This window comes from Lepisosteus platostomus, chromosome 7 (genome assembly GCF_059453375.1).
Source record: "Lepisosteus platostomus isolate fLepPlt1 chromosome 7, fLepPlt1.hap1, whole genome shotgun sequence".
Taxonomy (NCBI): Eukaryota; Metazoa; Chordata; class Actinopteri; order Semionotiformes; family Lepisosteidae; genus Lepisosteus; species Lepisosteus platostomus.
The window spans coordinates 55,459,131-55,477,336 of record NC_142617.1 but is presented as its reverse complement, the minus strand read 5'-3'; the positions used below and the strand labels follow the sequence as shown (position 1 = coordinate 55,477,336).

The following is an 18,206-nucleotide window of genomic DNA, read 5'->3' as shown; positions in this document are numbered from 1 at the left end:
ACAATATCTTAAGATTCAGACAGGATTTCCAAGGGTTTTTTTTAAAATTCAAGACCCAAACCAGGTCTGTACTGTGCGTAGTTACCAAGGTAATTCTAGATATTAAAAGGCACATCCATTCCAGGAGGGCATTGATCTTGACTTCAGTTTTAGGGGAGGGAATGGATAAGGTTAAGCTAAATTTACTATGACTTAAACATTCAACACACATTTTTCAGCACACTTAATTCTTGGGTGTTTTGGTCATGTCACAGAGTGAAAAAGTGGATTTGTGACAACAGGTGTTTCTGCTTTGCAAAGAAAGGGTTGGTGCAATTGTCTTTCTTTGTCCTTCGAGCTTCCCATTGATCTAAACTCCCCCCTGTGCACACACTAGTTAATAACCACGCAGTTCAGAGGTGACGTGCGATTGTGAGACTAACTGTGCTCTGCGGCTGGAAAGTGGGTTCCAGAACTGGGTAAGAATAGATAAAGCACCATTACACCTGGCCATCTGCATACAGCCAGTTCTTTAATTAGCCCCAAGTCATCAGCTGTGCTCACATTTCAGAGACACTTCCACCCCTCCGTAACGAGTTCTGACTTCTGACAGGAAAAGGCTTTATAAGTTCCACTCAGCAACAGAATTGACAGAGAGGACGTTGGGGGACCATAGATTGTACCATTTGACCCAGGAGGGGACTGTGACACCAGGGACTCGGCAGGCGGCAGTAGGCAAAGGCTCCAGCATCATGTTCCTCCCCTCCAACCTGAGGCTGGACTCGGAGAAAACAGGGTAGGGGGTAGCATAAGGGTGCACATGTTTCTGTATGGGTGGGCATGAAGAGGATGCCTAATACCAAAGGACTAAACAGAGCTTCATCCCTTTCTTTCGCAAGGTCGAAGGAGGCACATCAGGTCAATGACCGAATCTGGTTTGAGGACAATAACGGTGCTGGATTTTTGGGACGTTGGGTTTTGGTAACTGAATCCATGAGTGTTCATGTCCCCATTGTGGATACTTTGTGTCATGTGTTCTGTGCACAGAGTAGACAGTGATGGATATTATTACTGCTACATTAGTAGACTGTAATACCAAGATTATCGTAGATATCTGTCTTGTCTATTCTACAGTATGTGTGCAGTGGTGGATTTAGGATATACAGTATAAAGAACCTGTTGCAAGGGAAAAGGGGTTCTAGCAAAATTGCTAGGCGGGATAGTCAACTACAAAGTTCAAAAGCAGCTCCTGGGTCACCATCCATGTCATTATCTTGAAAGACTCTTTTCTAGTATTAATTTGAATGTGTTAATATTATAGTGTAAGTGTATTGATTATAGTGTTTATTTAGTTTTGTTTGCTGATTTCTCCTCATACTGTACCTGCTGTACAGTTTTAACAAACCTAAATCGAAAATTAATACATAAATAACAAGTTGAAACTGGACATCCCATCTACTGTCACTGATATAAGTAAATGCTACTAACAATTGAAGCTAATTTTGCCAAAATATTCACACAACCAAAAGTCTTTAATTACAGTATCTGTGTTTGTTGCATTCAGTCATGCATGTACAATAAGATAAATGTTTCTGTTAGGATAGAAGTCACCTTAGAGGAAAATAATAGGGGGAAATTGTGGTTCATCACTGTGCCTGATTTAAAAGTGTCCTCCATGCTACACCAGTCTTTGTTTCACCTTAAAGCAAAATAATAAATATGTGGCTCTAATATTTAGGACCATAATAAAATTTGATATTAATATCTAATAAAATTAATGACAAAGACTAATAAATTGACAAAGGCATCGAAACAGAATGCAAAACATTCTGGAGGGATACATTTCATCATAATTTTATTATTGATTCATCTGGAAAAACAACAAAGAAACTGTGTAAGAGGATCCTGGAGATAACTAACACTCATTCATCAGTGATATTTACAATTAAAGAACATTAAATAGATAAAACTGAAATAAAGAATCTTCAATATTTATGAAAATGCAATCCAACAAGCTTTTGTTTTACTTGAATACAGCATGTGGATGCACATAAATAGGGCTCATAGACACTTATGGTTTGTCTGCTAAGAATGGCCATTGAGTTGCCTAAGTTGTCAGTTTATTTTCAGGCTCTGAATCCTATGTTAATATTTTAATATTGTGTAACTCAACCCTTAAACAATTTTAATATAAGCAGATGTGTGAGGTTACCCAGGTTTTGCCTATTGTGTGTAAAAGCTATGTGGGAACACGTGATGTTAGAGACAACATCATTGCAAATTCAAAAACAAGCTGGATGCAGAGTCCAAAACATTTCTCATAGGATCCAACATTTTGTTAACCAACCATGTGATTCCTTGAAAGGTTTTTTCACTACTGGTGTATCTCTTGCCTTCATCATGGCAGTCTGTAGAGTATGATTCTTATAGCCTGTAACCATTTCCATTGTGTGACTGGACCTCTCTATTTACATATTTACATATGTACATGCTAAAGAACATTTTAATGCAAAGTCACAAAAAACTTCATTGAAAACAATTTGTTGTTTCATTTTGTGTAAGTACTGTTTTCTTCATGCTGGTCTCTTTTTTTTTTGGGATGTCCTCGTCTGCATAATAACTAGCAGGTAACTGCTGGGTCGCCAAATCTGAAAATAATATTAAATTGAAAAGATGCAAAGCTACAAGAGACAAACAATGTTTTTTACAAGCAATTCACACATATTTGGGTGTAGTTCCAAAATGCTACTTTGCAACCTTAAACCTTCAGAACATATGGAGTGAAGTGATACTGACAGACACAAAATACCAGACCATTTTATTTCATGGCACAATCAATGCAAAACAGTTGTTTTTCAGTTTCTTGAAAGTATATTAAAATATAAAATAGAGTTTTCTAGCATCAATTGACACAAACTTGGAAGGTATACTACTCATTATTACTATCTTCAGTATTTTACATGTTTTTGAAAATCTTTATTCTTGTAAAAGTGTGAGAGAGGATTTACCAAAAAGTGATATTTGTCAGTCATCAAAAATACTGGCATAAAATTCTATTTGCTATTTGTTTGAGGTGAAGGCGATAAAGAGTTGTTTATTTGTTCTGAGATTCTAAGTCTGTCAGAGTTGCACAATCACAATGTTAGTACGTCATTTTTGGATACATACAGTAGGTATGTGGTAGATTTTCTGCTTGAGTGGTACAGTGACAAAGGTAGCACCACTAGTGGCCACTAAAGAAACCCCTCAAAACTCTTTTCTATTGTATGTTATTCACCTCTGACTGATTGCTAATTGAACATTTAATGGGTTGGAATTAATTGTTTGATTTGTCACATGGGGTTTGGTTTGTATTAAAGGTTGTGTTTTTCATTGTTAGATGCAGGATTGTTGGAGAAAGGCTTGGAAAGAAAAAACTGTTTTTAGAAAGAGGCCCATTTCAAGTCTAGTCAGTGCTCTAAAGGAGCAAAGTTTTATTTTTGAAAGTAAAATATTTTTTCAACCAGAATACATCCAGAAAACAACATGGACTTTTGTGGGGGAAAATCCAATTAGTGACCTTTAACCTAAGCAGTTCACCAAAAGGAGTATAAAACCTAAACCTTTTTGTTTTCTTTTACTTACACATTTAGTGAAAACAAAAGATATAAACTTATAGTTCAGTATGATTTTTGAGTATTCCATTTCCTGTGGGACAATTAATTTATCTTTTAAACAGGCTGTGCTGTGTTGATATGTTATACATTTCACATACTCACATTTGTTACTGGCTACTGTTTGTCCTGTGAAAACCAAGACAATCTAGTGAGACAAAACACAACTGGTGCAAAAAATACATCTATATCAAATCTGTATTACAGGACAACCTACCCCAGCAGTCTGGAATTTCGCTGTATTTAGCCTCCTCATGGTCATAGATGGTGCTGTCTTGATCCCATGTATACAGCTCTAACACAAGGGAACATTAGAGGAGAATGAGCATCCAAGGGTAAGGAGAGTAAAGAAAAGGAGCAGCTAAATAGCTGGCTATAGATGAGCAGAGAGGATTTAGTAAAGAGACATAAGGGATTGGAGAGGGAAAGGGGAAGAGTGATGATGTGAGTGGCAGGTTGGTAAATTGATCTTTAATTGGATACAGCCAGAGACTGGTACAGTAGCTGATGAAAAGTGCTCAGCAGAGCTTTTGCATGAGTCAGAGCTGATAGATTCAGAATACAAGGAGGTTAGATTGTTAGACATTTACAATTTTCCAGAGCAAAGAAAACAAGGGCTTTGAGGAGGAGCTGAGTGGATAAACCCGTTGATTAGGAGCAGATATTATACATATTGATTAGGCAGATAACAGGAGTATACCAGAGAAGAAATGTGCTGAGTGTAGAAAAGAGAAGGATCTAGGATAAAGCCATGTAGTTTAGGGGCAGAGAAAGAAAGACAGTTTAGACAAAGATGAAAAAGTCAGACAATGGGGAGGAAGTGATAATGAGTAGGTGAGATTTTAAGAGGATGAGTTTGATGTGTGCATCTGGTAAAAGATTGATTACCTGCACAGAAATTTTAGAATTATAAAATAAAAAATATGCAAGCCTATTGCAGCTATTGCAGTACATATAGTACTGTATATTGTCTGAGTTATTTAAAATACTGTTATTTTCTATGGCTTGGTACCTACTCACCATTGGTCTCCATTATTTCAGAGTATGCACCTAAGGTTTCTTGGATGTCACTGCAGTAAAACAAGCAGTTAGAATGTGTTGTTTGTATAAATGAACCCCAATAAAGAATCACAAAAAGCATGCATCATTTAATAAAAAACAATTTAATAAGATCAAGCCACTATTATACAAACATAGTTTAATATATATGTTGTGTATTAACATTGTAATTGTCACATTAGTGGTCTTAATATGAAATAAAAATGAAATATGAAATTATTTTAAAATGTGAGCGACGTATGCAGGAACAAATAATTGAAAGAGAATAACATAGACAGCATAACATGAACTAACTTCTGATATAACTTGATACTTCTAGAGAAAATCTTTTTTCTTCATCGTGCTGGTTTCCCATGCATTGGCAACTGCCCTCTGATACTGTGTTCTTCATTTGTCACATTAACAACTTCTTGATAGATAGACCAACTGATACATTTCCCTCTTCCGGCACATTTCATGCATAGTGAATTCTCAGATGAACAAAATCTGCTTACCATTGTTGGTCCACTCTTAGTCCTTCTGTATCTTTATAAAAAAGATGAAAAGAGAAAAAAAACATAATTCAGCAATAAAGCTTAAAATTGCAGTATACAAATGATTTAATAAAATAAAAAATCTTACAAGATGCATCCATTGTGTGAGAATTGACTTCATCATCATCCCTAAGCTGACTGAAAAAATACAAACAGCAAGTTGGCCTCTCACATTTTACTGTGAAGGTTTCTTAACATTTTGATGAACATTCACACTAAACAAACTCACCTTTGGCTATCCACTTTTGTACACCCTGGTAACAGACATAAAAAAATAAGTATTTTTTGACTACGTATTTTATACTTTTATACTTTTGACTATTAGTCACATTAATACACATTAGCTACATATAAAAAAAGATTATTTTCCTTCCAAAGGACCCCTAAAATAAGATTAAGCTACTGAGATAAAACTACTGTGCAATACGGATTGACCATAGCAACAAATTCCTATGCCTCACTGTCCAGTTCTTGACACTTTTGATCCAATGGGTATAGACCTCCACATAATGTGAATATACAGATTTTAGCTAAAAAGTGAGAAACTGCTCCCAGTTTATCACTTAATCTCTTTAGCTTCGCTCAGACAAGCCAATCAGATACATTTCTGGTACTGTTAGATGCCAAGACTAAATGTATAACAGAATGTACTGTCTGTGATCAAGGAATATGCTTGTTTTGAGTGCTGTAAAAAAGAAAAACATTAAAGTATTCTTGAAATTTAGCCTACCTTGTTTTGAGTGGCACCTGTACTTCCAAACGATTATCAATATTGACAATATTAGCAACGGAACAAGAGTACACAGAGTCACTCTCAGTGCTTGGCTATCTGCTAAAATATGAGAATGATATAATCAATATTTGAAACATTTCTGATATATGTCTATCTGTATTGTATACAGTACGTATATGTTTTTACTTAGAATGACTTTAGAAACTTATTTTTATTTGCAATGAAGGAAGACGAGCAATAATGGAATATATATTATTCTGCACATTGAAAATGTAAAGGAAATTTTAAGTGCAAGATAACTGTGTAAATGATAAACAAAAAATGTACCATGTACTCCATGCAAAAATGCAATTTTTAAACAGTACAATATAATTTATGAATCTTAAACTTACAGTAAAAAGCAGCAATACAAACCCAAAAGGTCACTGACTGGTTGCTTTGTGGTGGTCCTTTCTCCTACAAATAATAAAAACATAGAATAAAACGAAGAATAAAATATAAAGAGAAATATTTCTACCATATATATTGGAAGTTGTTAATTCATCTTCTTTTAAGTTTGTGTCCTATAATAAGAGATTGCGTATTGAAATGCTTGTACAGTAATGATTAATTAGAAAGCACTGAAATACAGTAATAAATGAGATTGAAATTCTTTTCCACCTCATAAAGTGTATATTATTTCTTACATAACATTAAATAAATATAATAGTGTTTAGCTGTTTGTTCTTAGGTTAATATTTAAAATGAGAATAATTTTATACATACAGTACAGTACTAATGCTGTTACCTCCATCAGTTTCTGTGTGCTTGTAGTTTCTACTGTAAATATACAAACACTCAAAATACATAACTAAATTAATCAAATTATTAATCAAATTCTAAAAGGTATAAACATAAAACAGAGCAAAGTTATAAACAGTATACAGTATATAGTGTTGAAATGCTGGAAATAATTACAGAGGCAATGGAAAAAAGTGTATAATATAAATTATACATAAAAATACTATAAAATACTATTTTATAGTATTTTAAAAATAAATGTCACTTAACAAAGTGCTATATAGTTCTATACCGGTATATGTAGAAAACCATTCATAAAGTGCCACACACCTTCATTGCTTAAAAGTACAGTAAATTGCAGTATATCATAGTTTCAACCATGTGATGGCTCCGACTGGGAACAAATCTCACAAGATGAAAGAAAAGTAATCAAACCGATGCCTATTGATAAAGTACAAGCCCAGCTTCACATTTCACCCAGTCCTGTCATCATTGGCTACCCCTTGTGGCCAAGGATGATTGATTTTGAAAGTGACTATGAAGACAAACACAGGGCTTTGGCAGGTTGAGGAGGTGTTACTTTGGTAGATATCTTGTTAAGTAATGTGTTAGCATACTTCGATGCTCCCCAGTCTTTTAAAGCGTTTTCTTTATGTTATCTGTGTTTTAATGCTTCTGTAAGGTAGAAATTATGACTACACTGTAGACCATCAGTAATGTATACTCAGTTGTAATATCAAGATCTTCAGAAAACCCACACTCTCTAAACAGATGTCAACTCACTCAATGTAAAGTCTCTAATAGTGGATCCTTACAGATCTTAAAAATAACTTTGCTGATGCCACAGGAGTTAATTTGTTTTATAATAGCATTATTTTACCTGAGCATATAACAGTCGTAATGGATATATATATATACAGTATTTGAAAACCCCTTATTCGGGGTTCAGCACACGGAAAAATCAAAATATGCATTTTGAAATTCTCATAATATACTTGCATATGCAGGATGTATACATTTTTGTTTCTGGATTTTCAGAAAATTTTTACTGAATACTTTTAAAACTCAAATCTATTAGAATTAAGGTTGTTCATTGAAGATTGATTCACAACAGGTTCCACCAGAGGACTGAAGGAAATAAAAGAAGAGAATAACCATGCTTTGTTGGAAGTGGAGTCGCATGGGGTTCAAAACTGAATCCATTGCTCTATATTAAAATAAATCTGGGTGTCAGGAGCAAATTAGTGATTAAATTTGCTGATGATATGAAGTTGAGGGAAATAGCTAACATCCAGGATGTAATTAGGTCCATGTATTCATGCATGCAGCTCATATTCAATTCTGAGCAATGGGCAGAAAAGCACCAGAGCTACTCTTGACAGAGCAGAGTAATGAATCTGGCTCATTTCATTACTCACAGTTCACTTCCTCAAGGGGACCTGGAATCAAACAATTTATAGATCTCAATCAAACCTATCCTGCATGTCTCTGGAAGATGGGGAAAAACAAAAGTACCCAGATAAAACTCAAGACAGGGAGAACATTCTGATCCCAAATAGCAGCTACCAATATTAAAATCAAACGTCTGACTGTGGTTTGTGAGAAAGCAATGATCACTACATTGCCAGCATGCTGTTCAATTAAATCAAAACAGATTTATTTAATTGAGGTTCAGAACTTAAATGGCCAATGAAATTAATAGTACTGTATTAAATTTTACATATTGTATGAAGGTCACAGAAATTTATTTCAAGAATTAGAAAACTAAACATAAGGGAAGTTTATGGGTTGTAGTACCTACATTTCTCTCAATGTCTGATTAATGGGCAGAATAGAAGATAAATATAAGACACAACAGAAGGTCATATAAATGATTAGATAGATGTTATGCCGAAAATGTAAAATGCTGTAGTGCGACCACATCTGGATTGCTACACTTCTGTTCTCCACATTAAAGCAGCGATAAAGAAGCCTTAGAAAAGATCAGAGAGGAGCAACAAGACTCACTCCAAGGTTTAAACGTGATCCAGATCGAAAGAACTCTTTCTCAACTTGTCCTTTCAGTGTCAGTGAAGAACAAAAATCAAAAGGGGGTTTTAAAAAGTAAAGGAAACAAATTAGGAAATTAGAGAAAGAAATAAAAATACAATTCCTGTAGTTATTTCAAATGAAGTGAACTGGAAACGTGATAAACAATTTTGTGACGATACAAGATGTGAAGATGTGAAGTGCTGGAATCCTTCAAAAAGAAGGGTGCTGAGAACTATTTAGTGTATAGGAAAGGGACAAACAGTGGTAGGCTGAATACATTTTTCTTACAGAATTACTGTGGCTAAGGCTCTGCGCCTGTGACTGGAAGCTTGTCAGTTCAAATCCTGCGACCGGCAGAGGAATCCTACTCCATTGGGCCCCTGAACAAGGCCGTTAACCCCAACTGCTCCAGGGGCGCCCTACAATGGTAGACCCTGCGCTCTGACCCCAAGCTTCTCTCCCTGTCTGTGTGTCTGTGTCTCCATGGAGAAAAGCTGGGGTATGCGAAAAGACGAATTCCTAATGCAAGAAATTGTATAGGGCTAATAAAGAAACATTATTATTATTATTATTATTACTACATTGGAAGAGCTGCTTACAGAATCACACTTTACTGCATTACAGCTTTGTTAGTGTAACAAAATAACAGGCCTTACCGACCACTTGAAGAAAGACAAAATTTTGTCCTTCTGGCTTAGTCACATTGCTAGGAGGCAGTTTTTCATGGCTGTACACACAGCTGTAATTACCAGTGTCTGCACTGCTGGCATTTACAATGACAAAAGTGACTCCAGTAGAATATTTTCCCCATTTTAGAATTTTCCCTACTCCGTCTTTGCAGAGATAGAAGTGTGTGGTGGAGAAGTTTCTGTATTTCATGTCAGATATTTTACATTTGAATTCCACTTGATCCCCTTCTTTCACTGCTGTCTCTTTGAAAAAAAGTTTTGCAGGAGAGATGTTTTCTGAAAGAAATAAATTATAAGCATTAAGAACACTGAAGCATATTCATGACACATTTACTGTATATTCTTTTGCAGCACCAACATTCGTATTCACTAATTAGCAAAAGCATTTATCTCAATCACTCTAATTTGAGTGGGTGCTGATCACTGCCTGAAAATGTGAGAAACAAGGGCAATAATGCAATGTAACATATTCTTAATTAAAAAAATATTTATAATGAATAAGTATGTTCTTTAATTTAATCTCTAATTTCTTTTGGAATTTACTACCTGACAGAAAAACACCTGGATGTACATAGATTTTCATTTTAATGGGATTTTAAAATACTCCAGGTTACTTTTTTTTTGTCTGAGGATCATGTAAGGATGTCAAAAGATACTGTATTTATTTACTGTATGTACGGTACATGTGTATTACAATTTCATTAGGAGAGAAAAATACAATTTTCTAAGACAGCACTGAAGCACTCTTTAAAGCAAGGGTGCCATGAACTAGAACAGCAAGAGTACCATGTCAGTGAAAAGTGATATTTTAAGTACATTTAAAAAAATGGGATGACCTTACCCATCACCTGAGGGATTTTCTGATTTTCACACTCACATGGCCTCTATGTAGATTTGATTGGCTGTACACATAGCTGTATTTACCAGAATCTTTCTAGCTAGCCCTTTTAATGATAAAGCTTACTCCAGGATTATTATTCATGTAGCGCTCATTTTCCCTGCTGCGTCTTTTCAGGGGTTAATATAATACAGTACAGTAGTTAGGATTGTGCTTTCCACCTTAACTCCACTTTTTAACTCTCTTTTTCTCCTGTGTGCAGGGTGAGATCTGTAAACTGTAAAACAAGTTCTTTTGTGTGTTTTTATCTGAGTTCTTTACTCACGTGTTATAATTTTGAGTTGGGCAGTTACTGTAGTCCTCTACATTATATCTTAAGTATTAATACAGAGCAGTCTTTGCTTATCAACAGTTATAGATTATAAATTAACACAGTGCTGGGAAAAACAATTTACCTTTGTTACTAAGACACAAAGCTCATGCTTCTAGAACCCAAATCAAAACCAAAATCATATACAGTAGCATAACAAACCAAGATAATTAGTCTGAATCAGTAAAGTAATATATTAGTTAGCAACTACGGAAGCTTATTAACACCACAGAGAGAAAAAAATAACTCGTTTATACATGACAATTATTGCGTTTATATGAGAAACAAATCAAATTTATACCATCAAAAATATTCTGTTTAAACACAAGAGTTAATCTGTGAATAATGTTGCCTACTATATTAATACTTTATAAAATGGATAGTTCCGGTCCTGAAATCTGATTGGCTGACACGCTTTCGAAGCCGTGCTATATTCTCTGATATACGCACACCCCGGAAAGAATTTGGACTTTTTACTGTGTGATAAAGGAATATCAATGCGCTGACCGATAAATAACGGTCAATCAAATCAATCGCATAGGCTGTTAAAGACTACTTCTTAGCGTAGATAAAAATGCTTGGATTCTCAGGTATTTGATACATGTATCTTCTTCTGCTGTCTTTGTTGCAGTCTTGAGGATCCTTGTGATTTTTTGTGCTCTCGTTGAATGATAGTGTAGCATCGTTTAAATCATTTTCATTCTTAAAAAGATCAAATACTCAGTTAAAAGCAAGGGAGATTATGTCTGTTATAGTGGACATAAAAATGAGAGTTCGCTACGGCGTTATTGGAAACCCAATTTTAATGACAAAGCACTGAAGTGAAATCCTGGCAGGCACTGAAACCAGCACCAGTGGGAGCACCCCCACAGCGAAAAAGAAAATGCATAACGAACTAGGGATTGGACAGTTTTTCAATGCTTGTATGATCAATGGAAATGTTCAAATAAAATATACTTTATTTCCAAAAACAACATCTCGCAATAGCAACATTCTTGTAATTAGTAAATATTCTAGTAAGGTTTAAACTTAACACACAATATATTCTTTCGGAACGGGGGTGATTGTCAAGTGGATGATGGGGCTAGATTTGCTCAATTTAAGTGTCCTGTACAGGGCCCAAAGTCCTTTCCAGCGCTCCCTCGCTGTGGAGAATCCCCATTTGGCAACGTCATGCTTCATCCTGCTTTTGAGGTCCGCAAGGAAACACGTGTCCTGGGGGTAAGCGATAGTCTGTAAAATACCTGTCTGGTTGCCAGCCTCTTGTGTATGGCCATCCAGTTGAGGTCCTTCAGCTTGTTGTCCAAGTCCTTTGGCTGCATCCTTTCCCAGACTTGACTGGGACTTGTCTGGGAACCTGCAGCCTTTCGCCGGTTACCAGTTGTCCCCTCACCTCCTTGTACAGGGCTCTGTGGTCGGTGCAGAGCTCTTGTCGTTTCGTGGCCTCATATCTCCTGCTCCACTTGACAGCGTGGGTGTAGAACTCTGGTCGCCTCTCTGCCTTGGGCCCAGTGTTTGTCCACTGGACCAGGTGCCTCATCGGGATGGAGAACCACAGCCTGACAAAGTGCTGGGACTTGTGGCTGATAGGCTCCCGCAACACCAGGCAGAGGTTGCAGAAGAGGATGTAATCGAGTTTCAGGGTGAAATGCAGTACATCTCTCCCCCCTTCCTCGAGTCGCTGGCACATCTTGTTCCTCGTGACGTACTCGTATCTGCTGCCCCAGATTAACTTAAAGACCATCCCTTGCAGCAGGTACACCACTGCCAGGTAAACTGCCAGGATGTCTGCTTTCAACACCATCACTTTCCCTGTGAAGGACAGCGACTGCGGTTTCCACAGACCCAGCTTCAGGCTCACTCTGGCAATCCTCTCGGTCCAGTTGATGGTCTCATTGTCCTGGCTGTGGAACGAAACCCCCAGTATTTTGAGGGGCTCCTTGCAGAGCTCAAGACACTGCGTGCTGTCGTCCTGTCTTTCTAGGGTCGGAAGAACTTCAGTTTGCTCTTCCAGTGGTTGAGCTTTGACCCCAAGGCCCTGGAGTATTGCTGGAGTATAACCTGCAATACAGCCCTCTTCAACCCCATCTGAACTCAGAAACACTGTCATGTTGTCTGCATACTGGGAAATCTTCAGGGCTTTCTCCACACCTCCTGGAATAACTAGGCCATTGATGACTGTATTTTATTACCAGCACAGTAGCAACAACAGTGTAAAACAAAGACAGTGTAACCAGCCTATAACACATTAGCATCACTTGGGGTACAGGTACATAGGTATAGGCTGGTTAAGTGGGTACAAGTATAAAAGGGTATAAACCGGGGATAACTATTTATATGACAACCCAACAGCCCACAACAATGTGCAACTGCACCAGATGATCAACCCATGCTGTCCAGTAGCTCTCAGTCCCCCCTTTGGCTCCTCCTCCCATCATGCCCTTCTCTGCACACCTCAACACCAGGTGAGGGCGCCACAATATTAATATCCCATGCAAAGAAGCATTGACTTTAACAACAGTAGAATGTTGTCACACTCTTTTTTGCAAAAAAATAATCTAAAGGAGCACGTGTTCTTTAGTTGTATACGTGAAGTACAACACCGTGTCAGTAAGCATTCCCAAGTTAAAGCCGTATTGTTTTCGCCGTTTCTCTGACGAATAGAAATTACACGGCTTTCCAAACATATGTTCTTCTTGATGTGAAGCAGACTGTCAAGTCATCATAAATGTACTCTGTTCAATGTTTAAAGAGCAAAAACCCATGTACAGTACGTGTTTGTGGAGTTTCACGTGTTCTGTCTTTTGTACACATGAAGTAGAGCGTCAGAGCATCAGTGAGCATTACTGAGTTAAACACGTGTTTGTCACTGTTTCCCTGACAAGTAGAAATGACACAGCTTTCCAAACGTATTGTAGTGCTCTCGGATTCACGTGGGTATGTGCCCTCACTGCTGCCGCCTCAGGTCGGCCCACCACCGCTGGGGACTCGAACCTGAGCCTCCGGCGTCACTCAACAGGGACCCAGCCAGTTGAGCTAAAGGAAAATCTTCCCTCAGCCCAGCAGCTGCGGTCCCTGCTATTCACAGGGAAGGGCGGTGACATCACCACGCTGGTAAGCCGGCTCGCACAACCTCTAATGTCGGCCATATGCGTTACACTCTCCCCCGCTTAATTCGTCGTCCTCGGTGAAGGGCTATCCCATCCCACTCCTGACACCAATGTAGCGCTCTCGGGTTCATGTGGGTATGCGCCCTCGCCGCTGCTGCCTCTGGTTGGCCCCCCACCACTGGGGACTCGAACCCGGGCCTCCGGCATCACTCAACAGGGACCTAGCCAGTTGAGCTAAAGGGAAATCTCCCCTATGCCTGGCGGTCGAGGTCCCTCCTATTAACAGGGAAGGGCAGTGACGTCACCGCACTGGTAAGACGGCTCGCACAACCTCTAATGTCGGCCGTATGCGTTACACTATGCTATTCTTGTGAAACTGCAGAAACATTTACTCTACGTGGGTTTTTGCCGACTCTTTAAACATTGAATGGAATACATTTACGATGACTTGACAGTCAGACATAATACCAACTGTTGGCTGTTACTGTTATTGTTTGTCAATTGTTAAATCCTCAAAAGCCTACAGTATATGACATCAAATGCATTTGAATTTGGAATTACACAGCAAAATGCAGGAAAAGTATATTTCGAAGGGAGAAGAAACAGTATTTATGTGCCCGGTTGCACAAAAGTGAATGTAAAGAGATAGGGTAATGCCACACAAAAAGATGAATTACAGGACGGCACACAACCCCTTATACAGTTTGTACGTTGTTGGCTTGCCGTTTACCATTACCAGCAATAACAGTTGGTTTACGTCTTACTATCAAGTCATCGTGAATGTATTCAGTTCAATTTTTAAACAGTAGGCAAAAACCTACTGTATGTACAAGATACGTTACTGCAGCTTAACATCAAGAAGAACATGCGTTTGGAAACTCGTGTCATTTCTACGTGACAGAGAAACAGCTAAAACAATATGTGTTTACCCTGGGAATGCTTACTGGCACGGTGTTGTACTTCATGTATACAAAAGATAGAACACGTGTTGATTTTTTTTTTTCCAAAAGAGGCATGTGACGATATTCTGCTGTTGTTAAAGTCAATGCATCTTTGCACAGGACAATATTATTGCATATACAGTACAATGCAATATACAGTATTAATACAGTAGGCAACATTGTTCAATAATTAACTATTGCGTTTAAACGCAATAATTTTCTCGTAAAAACGAGATACTATCTCATATAAACAAATTATTTTTTCTCTGTGGCTCTAATAAACTTCAATAAGAAACTACAGATGATCAAAGATCAAAAGATCTTTACAAACGCAAATCAAAAGAAAAAATCTGAAACATCTGCATGACTGATATTCATTCTAATTATTATTATTATTATTATTATTATTATTATTATTATTATTATTATTAACAAAAACAACTTGTATTTATAAAGCGCCAAACCTATGGACACTGTACATCATGAATTAAAGAAGACAAAAAGACAAAAAAAGTACAATAAAAGTAAATGTGAAAAACTATTTTCTGCTTTCCGGATGAAAAAGTTACACACTACAATAGGAAAATGTAAATGTAAATTTAATTTTTTTACATTTTTATGTTTAAAAATTAAAGTTTTGCTAAATTATATTGAAATTATTTTCTTAATAGTGCAACTAAAATGTTTATTGCTATTCTGATGTACCACAGCTAGTGTGGGTTTTCTCCAGCTAGTCCAGTTTCCTCTCGTTGTCTGAAGACACACATTCTAAGTTAATGTGCATTTCTAAATTGTCCTCCATATAACTTTTTAATTTAAATCAAGTTTCCCAAAGCTATTTGGGGGTTATTTTAGGATGGAAAAAGTTGAGCAAATTAGGCAATGTAGAAAGACCGTGACAGTTGATGATATCACAGCAATTCCAAGAGAACCAATAAGCTTTTTTACTAAAGAAACACAAGACAAACATACTGTATTGTATATGTGCACAACATAAAATTAAGTAAGATTCCATTCATACCTGTAAAATTAGTTTCCACTTGTTTTATAGCTGTAACTTTGAGGAAAAGCACAATGCAACATTAGTTCTAACTCAGTTTAACTGCTGTTAAGTACAGTTAAGTACTGTTGAGTACTGAAAGAATACTTTAATATGGTGCATTGACAACTAATAGAAGTATAAGGAAAAGGAAAGGCAAGGCAAATCTATCAAAGAAAATAAACAATATTAAGTATATTTAATAGAATATATCTTAAAGACAAATATTAAATACTATACATTTCTTTTTCTATTATATACTACATACATATACACTAAATAAGGCACATCTGTATATTTTTCTATTAATTCCCTTTGTAACAAATGTCTTTAAAAAACATTCTCCCCTTTTATGTAATACTGTATGTAATTATTAAATATATATGGATATAAAATCTATTTTCTGAAAATATCTATAATATATATTTAAAAATTATTAACTATTGTAAAGTATTAATGCATTATATGCACATTATGCATTATTAATTGTAACATTATTAATAGTATCATTGTAATAATAAACTAAGATCTCCAGGCTAAACAAGAAGCACAGTCGCTAACACCAAAACTACAAATTTCATGCATGCATTTTATTTTTTATTAAACATTTTGGAATGCTTTTGCTTCCCAAGTATCTAAACATCAGATCTCAAAAGTTCTTTTAAAAATCAAACTTCTTAAGAAGATTTTCAATATTTCAAAATCACTTACAAATCATCAGTAGAATCAGAGTCATTTCTGATGTAGGTGATGTGAAGCAAATAGTAAGATACTTTATTTCTCAGAAAAAGAATAGTGGTCTGGCTTGAGAGAAAGACGTTATGAGTATTGAGTATGAGTTCTATTTTAAAATAAATAGTGCTAGATAACAAGAGACAGGAGTGAAGTAAAAATACATATACAGTACAAAGCACCACACACATTTCAGATAAAAGGTCAACTGACTTCCTGTTACAAAGTTTGTACGTATTACAACATTGTAGTTAAAGCCTTTTTTAAGAAAATGTAATATGTAATAAATATTTAACTGAGTTAATTTGTCAGAGATGAGGCCATAAGCATTAATAGAAACAGTCCAGCACAGGAACCCACAAATCACAATCCTTTAACATCACCAAGTTAAAGCAGTTTTTTTAAAGGGAAATGGGCTAACATTGTTCAAAACTGATGCAGGAAATGATAAACAGCAATATGAAATGTTTCAAGTTGTAAAAATTAGTTTTGAATGAGTAATCTTGCTTTGTGAAATAGCCCTACCTTTATGTGTAATATTTAACATACTGTACTGTGATATATAAAATTGATAAAAATGTTAATAGTGTAGAAATTAAATTTGATTACTGGACAAAGATTATTCCTCATGGGGTGAGAATTGGCTGGGATTATGACCCAGGTGTTTCATGTGGCAGCCAGAATTCTTCCACCTGCCACGATAAGCATTCACTGTACCACATGACGGTTTTAGAAAAGTAGTGCATTCCTGCTTCAGAATATTAAAAAAAAATTAAAGGCTGTTGGGCATTACAACACGTTGTAACCCAGCATTATGCTTTGCGCATTCTGACTGGATGGATCTGTAGATATTTCCTTTCCTTAAAAGCTTGAACATAAGAAAATTAAGAAATGCCATAAACCAAATAATACAAACATGTTATAACACAATTATGTTGTTAGTAGATGAGTGATCCCAGGATCTCACCCAGCTGTTTCTTGAAAGGAGCCAGGGTATCAGCCTCCAGGTGATTCAGAAGTCCACTTGTTTGACTTGGGCTTGTCCTCGAGGATTCTGAAAACTCAAATCTGATCTTCTTGCGGTCTTCTCTCTTTGAAGACTAAAAAAGTTCAATTATTTTACCAGTCCACATGGGCCTTTCTTTGAGCCCAGGAATACAGTATACAGTATCTGGTTGCTCTTATCTGCAGTGATTCCAGAGCAGGATATATTTTCTGTACTACAGTATTTGTATGTGTTACTGAGTACTTGTTTTCTTTTTATTTAATCAATGGCTTCACTCAAGCTTAATTCTGTCCATGAGTTATCAGAATGATTTTAGGATTTTCTAGTTCAACATAATCATTTGATGCTGTTTCTCTTTTGTACATTTACAAATATGTGCACATCTGTCTGTAGAATAGAGCCAACTAATGATGGATTTAAGTCAGTATTGATTAGCAGTAAAGATTAATGTTTTCAATTATTTTGCATTGTGTATTATTAACATTGTGTATTATAACATGTATTATAATTGTGTACACACTGTGTTTGGATATTGTGGGACTGAGATGTAAGTGCAATAAGTCACAATATATTTTTTTAATTTCTCTTTGCAACTGGGTTTTTTATACATAAATAGGATGGACACAATGTGCTTTTGGAATAAAAAATGCTCTTCATAGTTGTTTTATTTTTAAATGAACCAGAAGTACAGTGTTTTCCAAAGATGGTCATAT

The 18,206-nt window shown here is 36.2% G+C and overlaps 1 protein-coding gene across 4 annotated transcripts; it reads right to left on the bottom strand.

Moving 5' to 3' along the window:
• Positions 1-1,538: 1,538 nt before the first annotated feature.
• On the bottom strand, positions 1,539-16,616 carry LOC148659256 (uncharacterized). Of its 4 annotated transcripts, XM_088641312.1 has the most exons (12): positions 16,467-16,616; positions 15,738-15,773; positions 9,425-9,733; positions 6,372-6,413; positions 5,955-6,056; positions 5,454-5,478; positions 5,313-5,362; positions 5,186-5,216; positions 4,653-4,702; positions 3,850-3,927; positions 3,738-3,761; positions 1,539-2,627 (listed from the first exon to the last, which is right to left on the bottom strand). In XM_088641312.1, exons 1-12 carry the CDS (start codon positions 16,489-16,491, stop codon positions 2,506-2,508), a joined length of 894 nt encoding a protein of 297 aa, XP_088497438.1. In that variant the 5' UTR covers positions 16,492-16,616; the 3' UTR covers positions 1,539-2,505. The 4 variants fall into 4 exon arrangements, with proteins under 4 accessions (XP_088497438.1, XP_088497439.1, XP_088497441.1 ...); XM_088641313.1 differs by lacking the exon at positions 3,738-3,761; XM_088641315.1 differs by lacking the exon at positions 15,738-15,773.
• Positions 16,617-18,206: the final 1,590 nt, after the last annotated feature.

What these genes read in the sequence shown, in the direction of transcription:
- LOC148659256 (XM_088641312.1), bottom strand. Translation starts at nt 16,491, where the DNA reads ATGACTCTGATTCTACTGATGATTT. An exon ending in AGTGGAAACTAATTTTACAG is followed by an intron (nt 9,734 to 15,737) that starts GTATGAATGGAA and finishes TATTTCTTTCAG; the next exon opens with AAAACATCTCTCCTGCAAAA. An exon ending in ACAAAAGTGGATAGCCAAAG is followed by an intron (nt 5,363 to 5,453) that starts GTGAGTTTGTTT and finishes GTATTTTTTCAG; the next exon opens with TCAGCTTAGGGATGATGATG.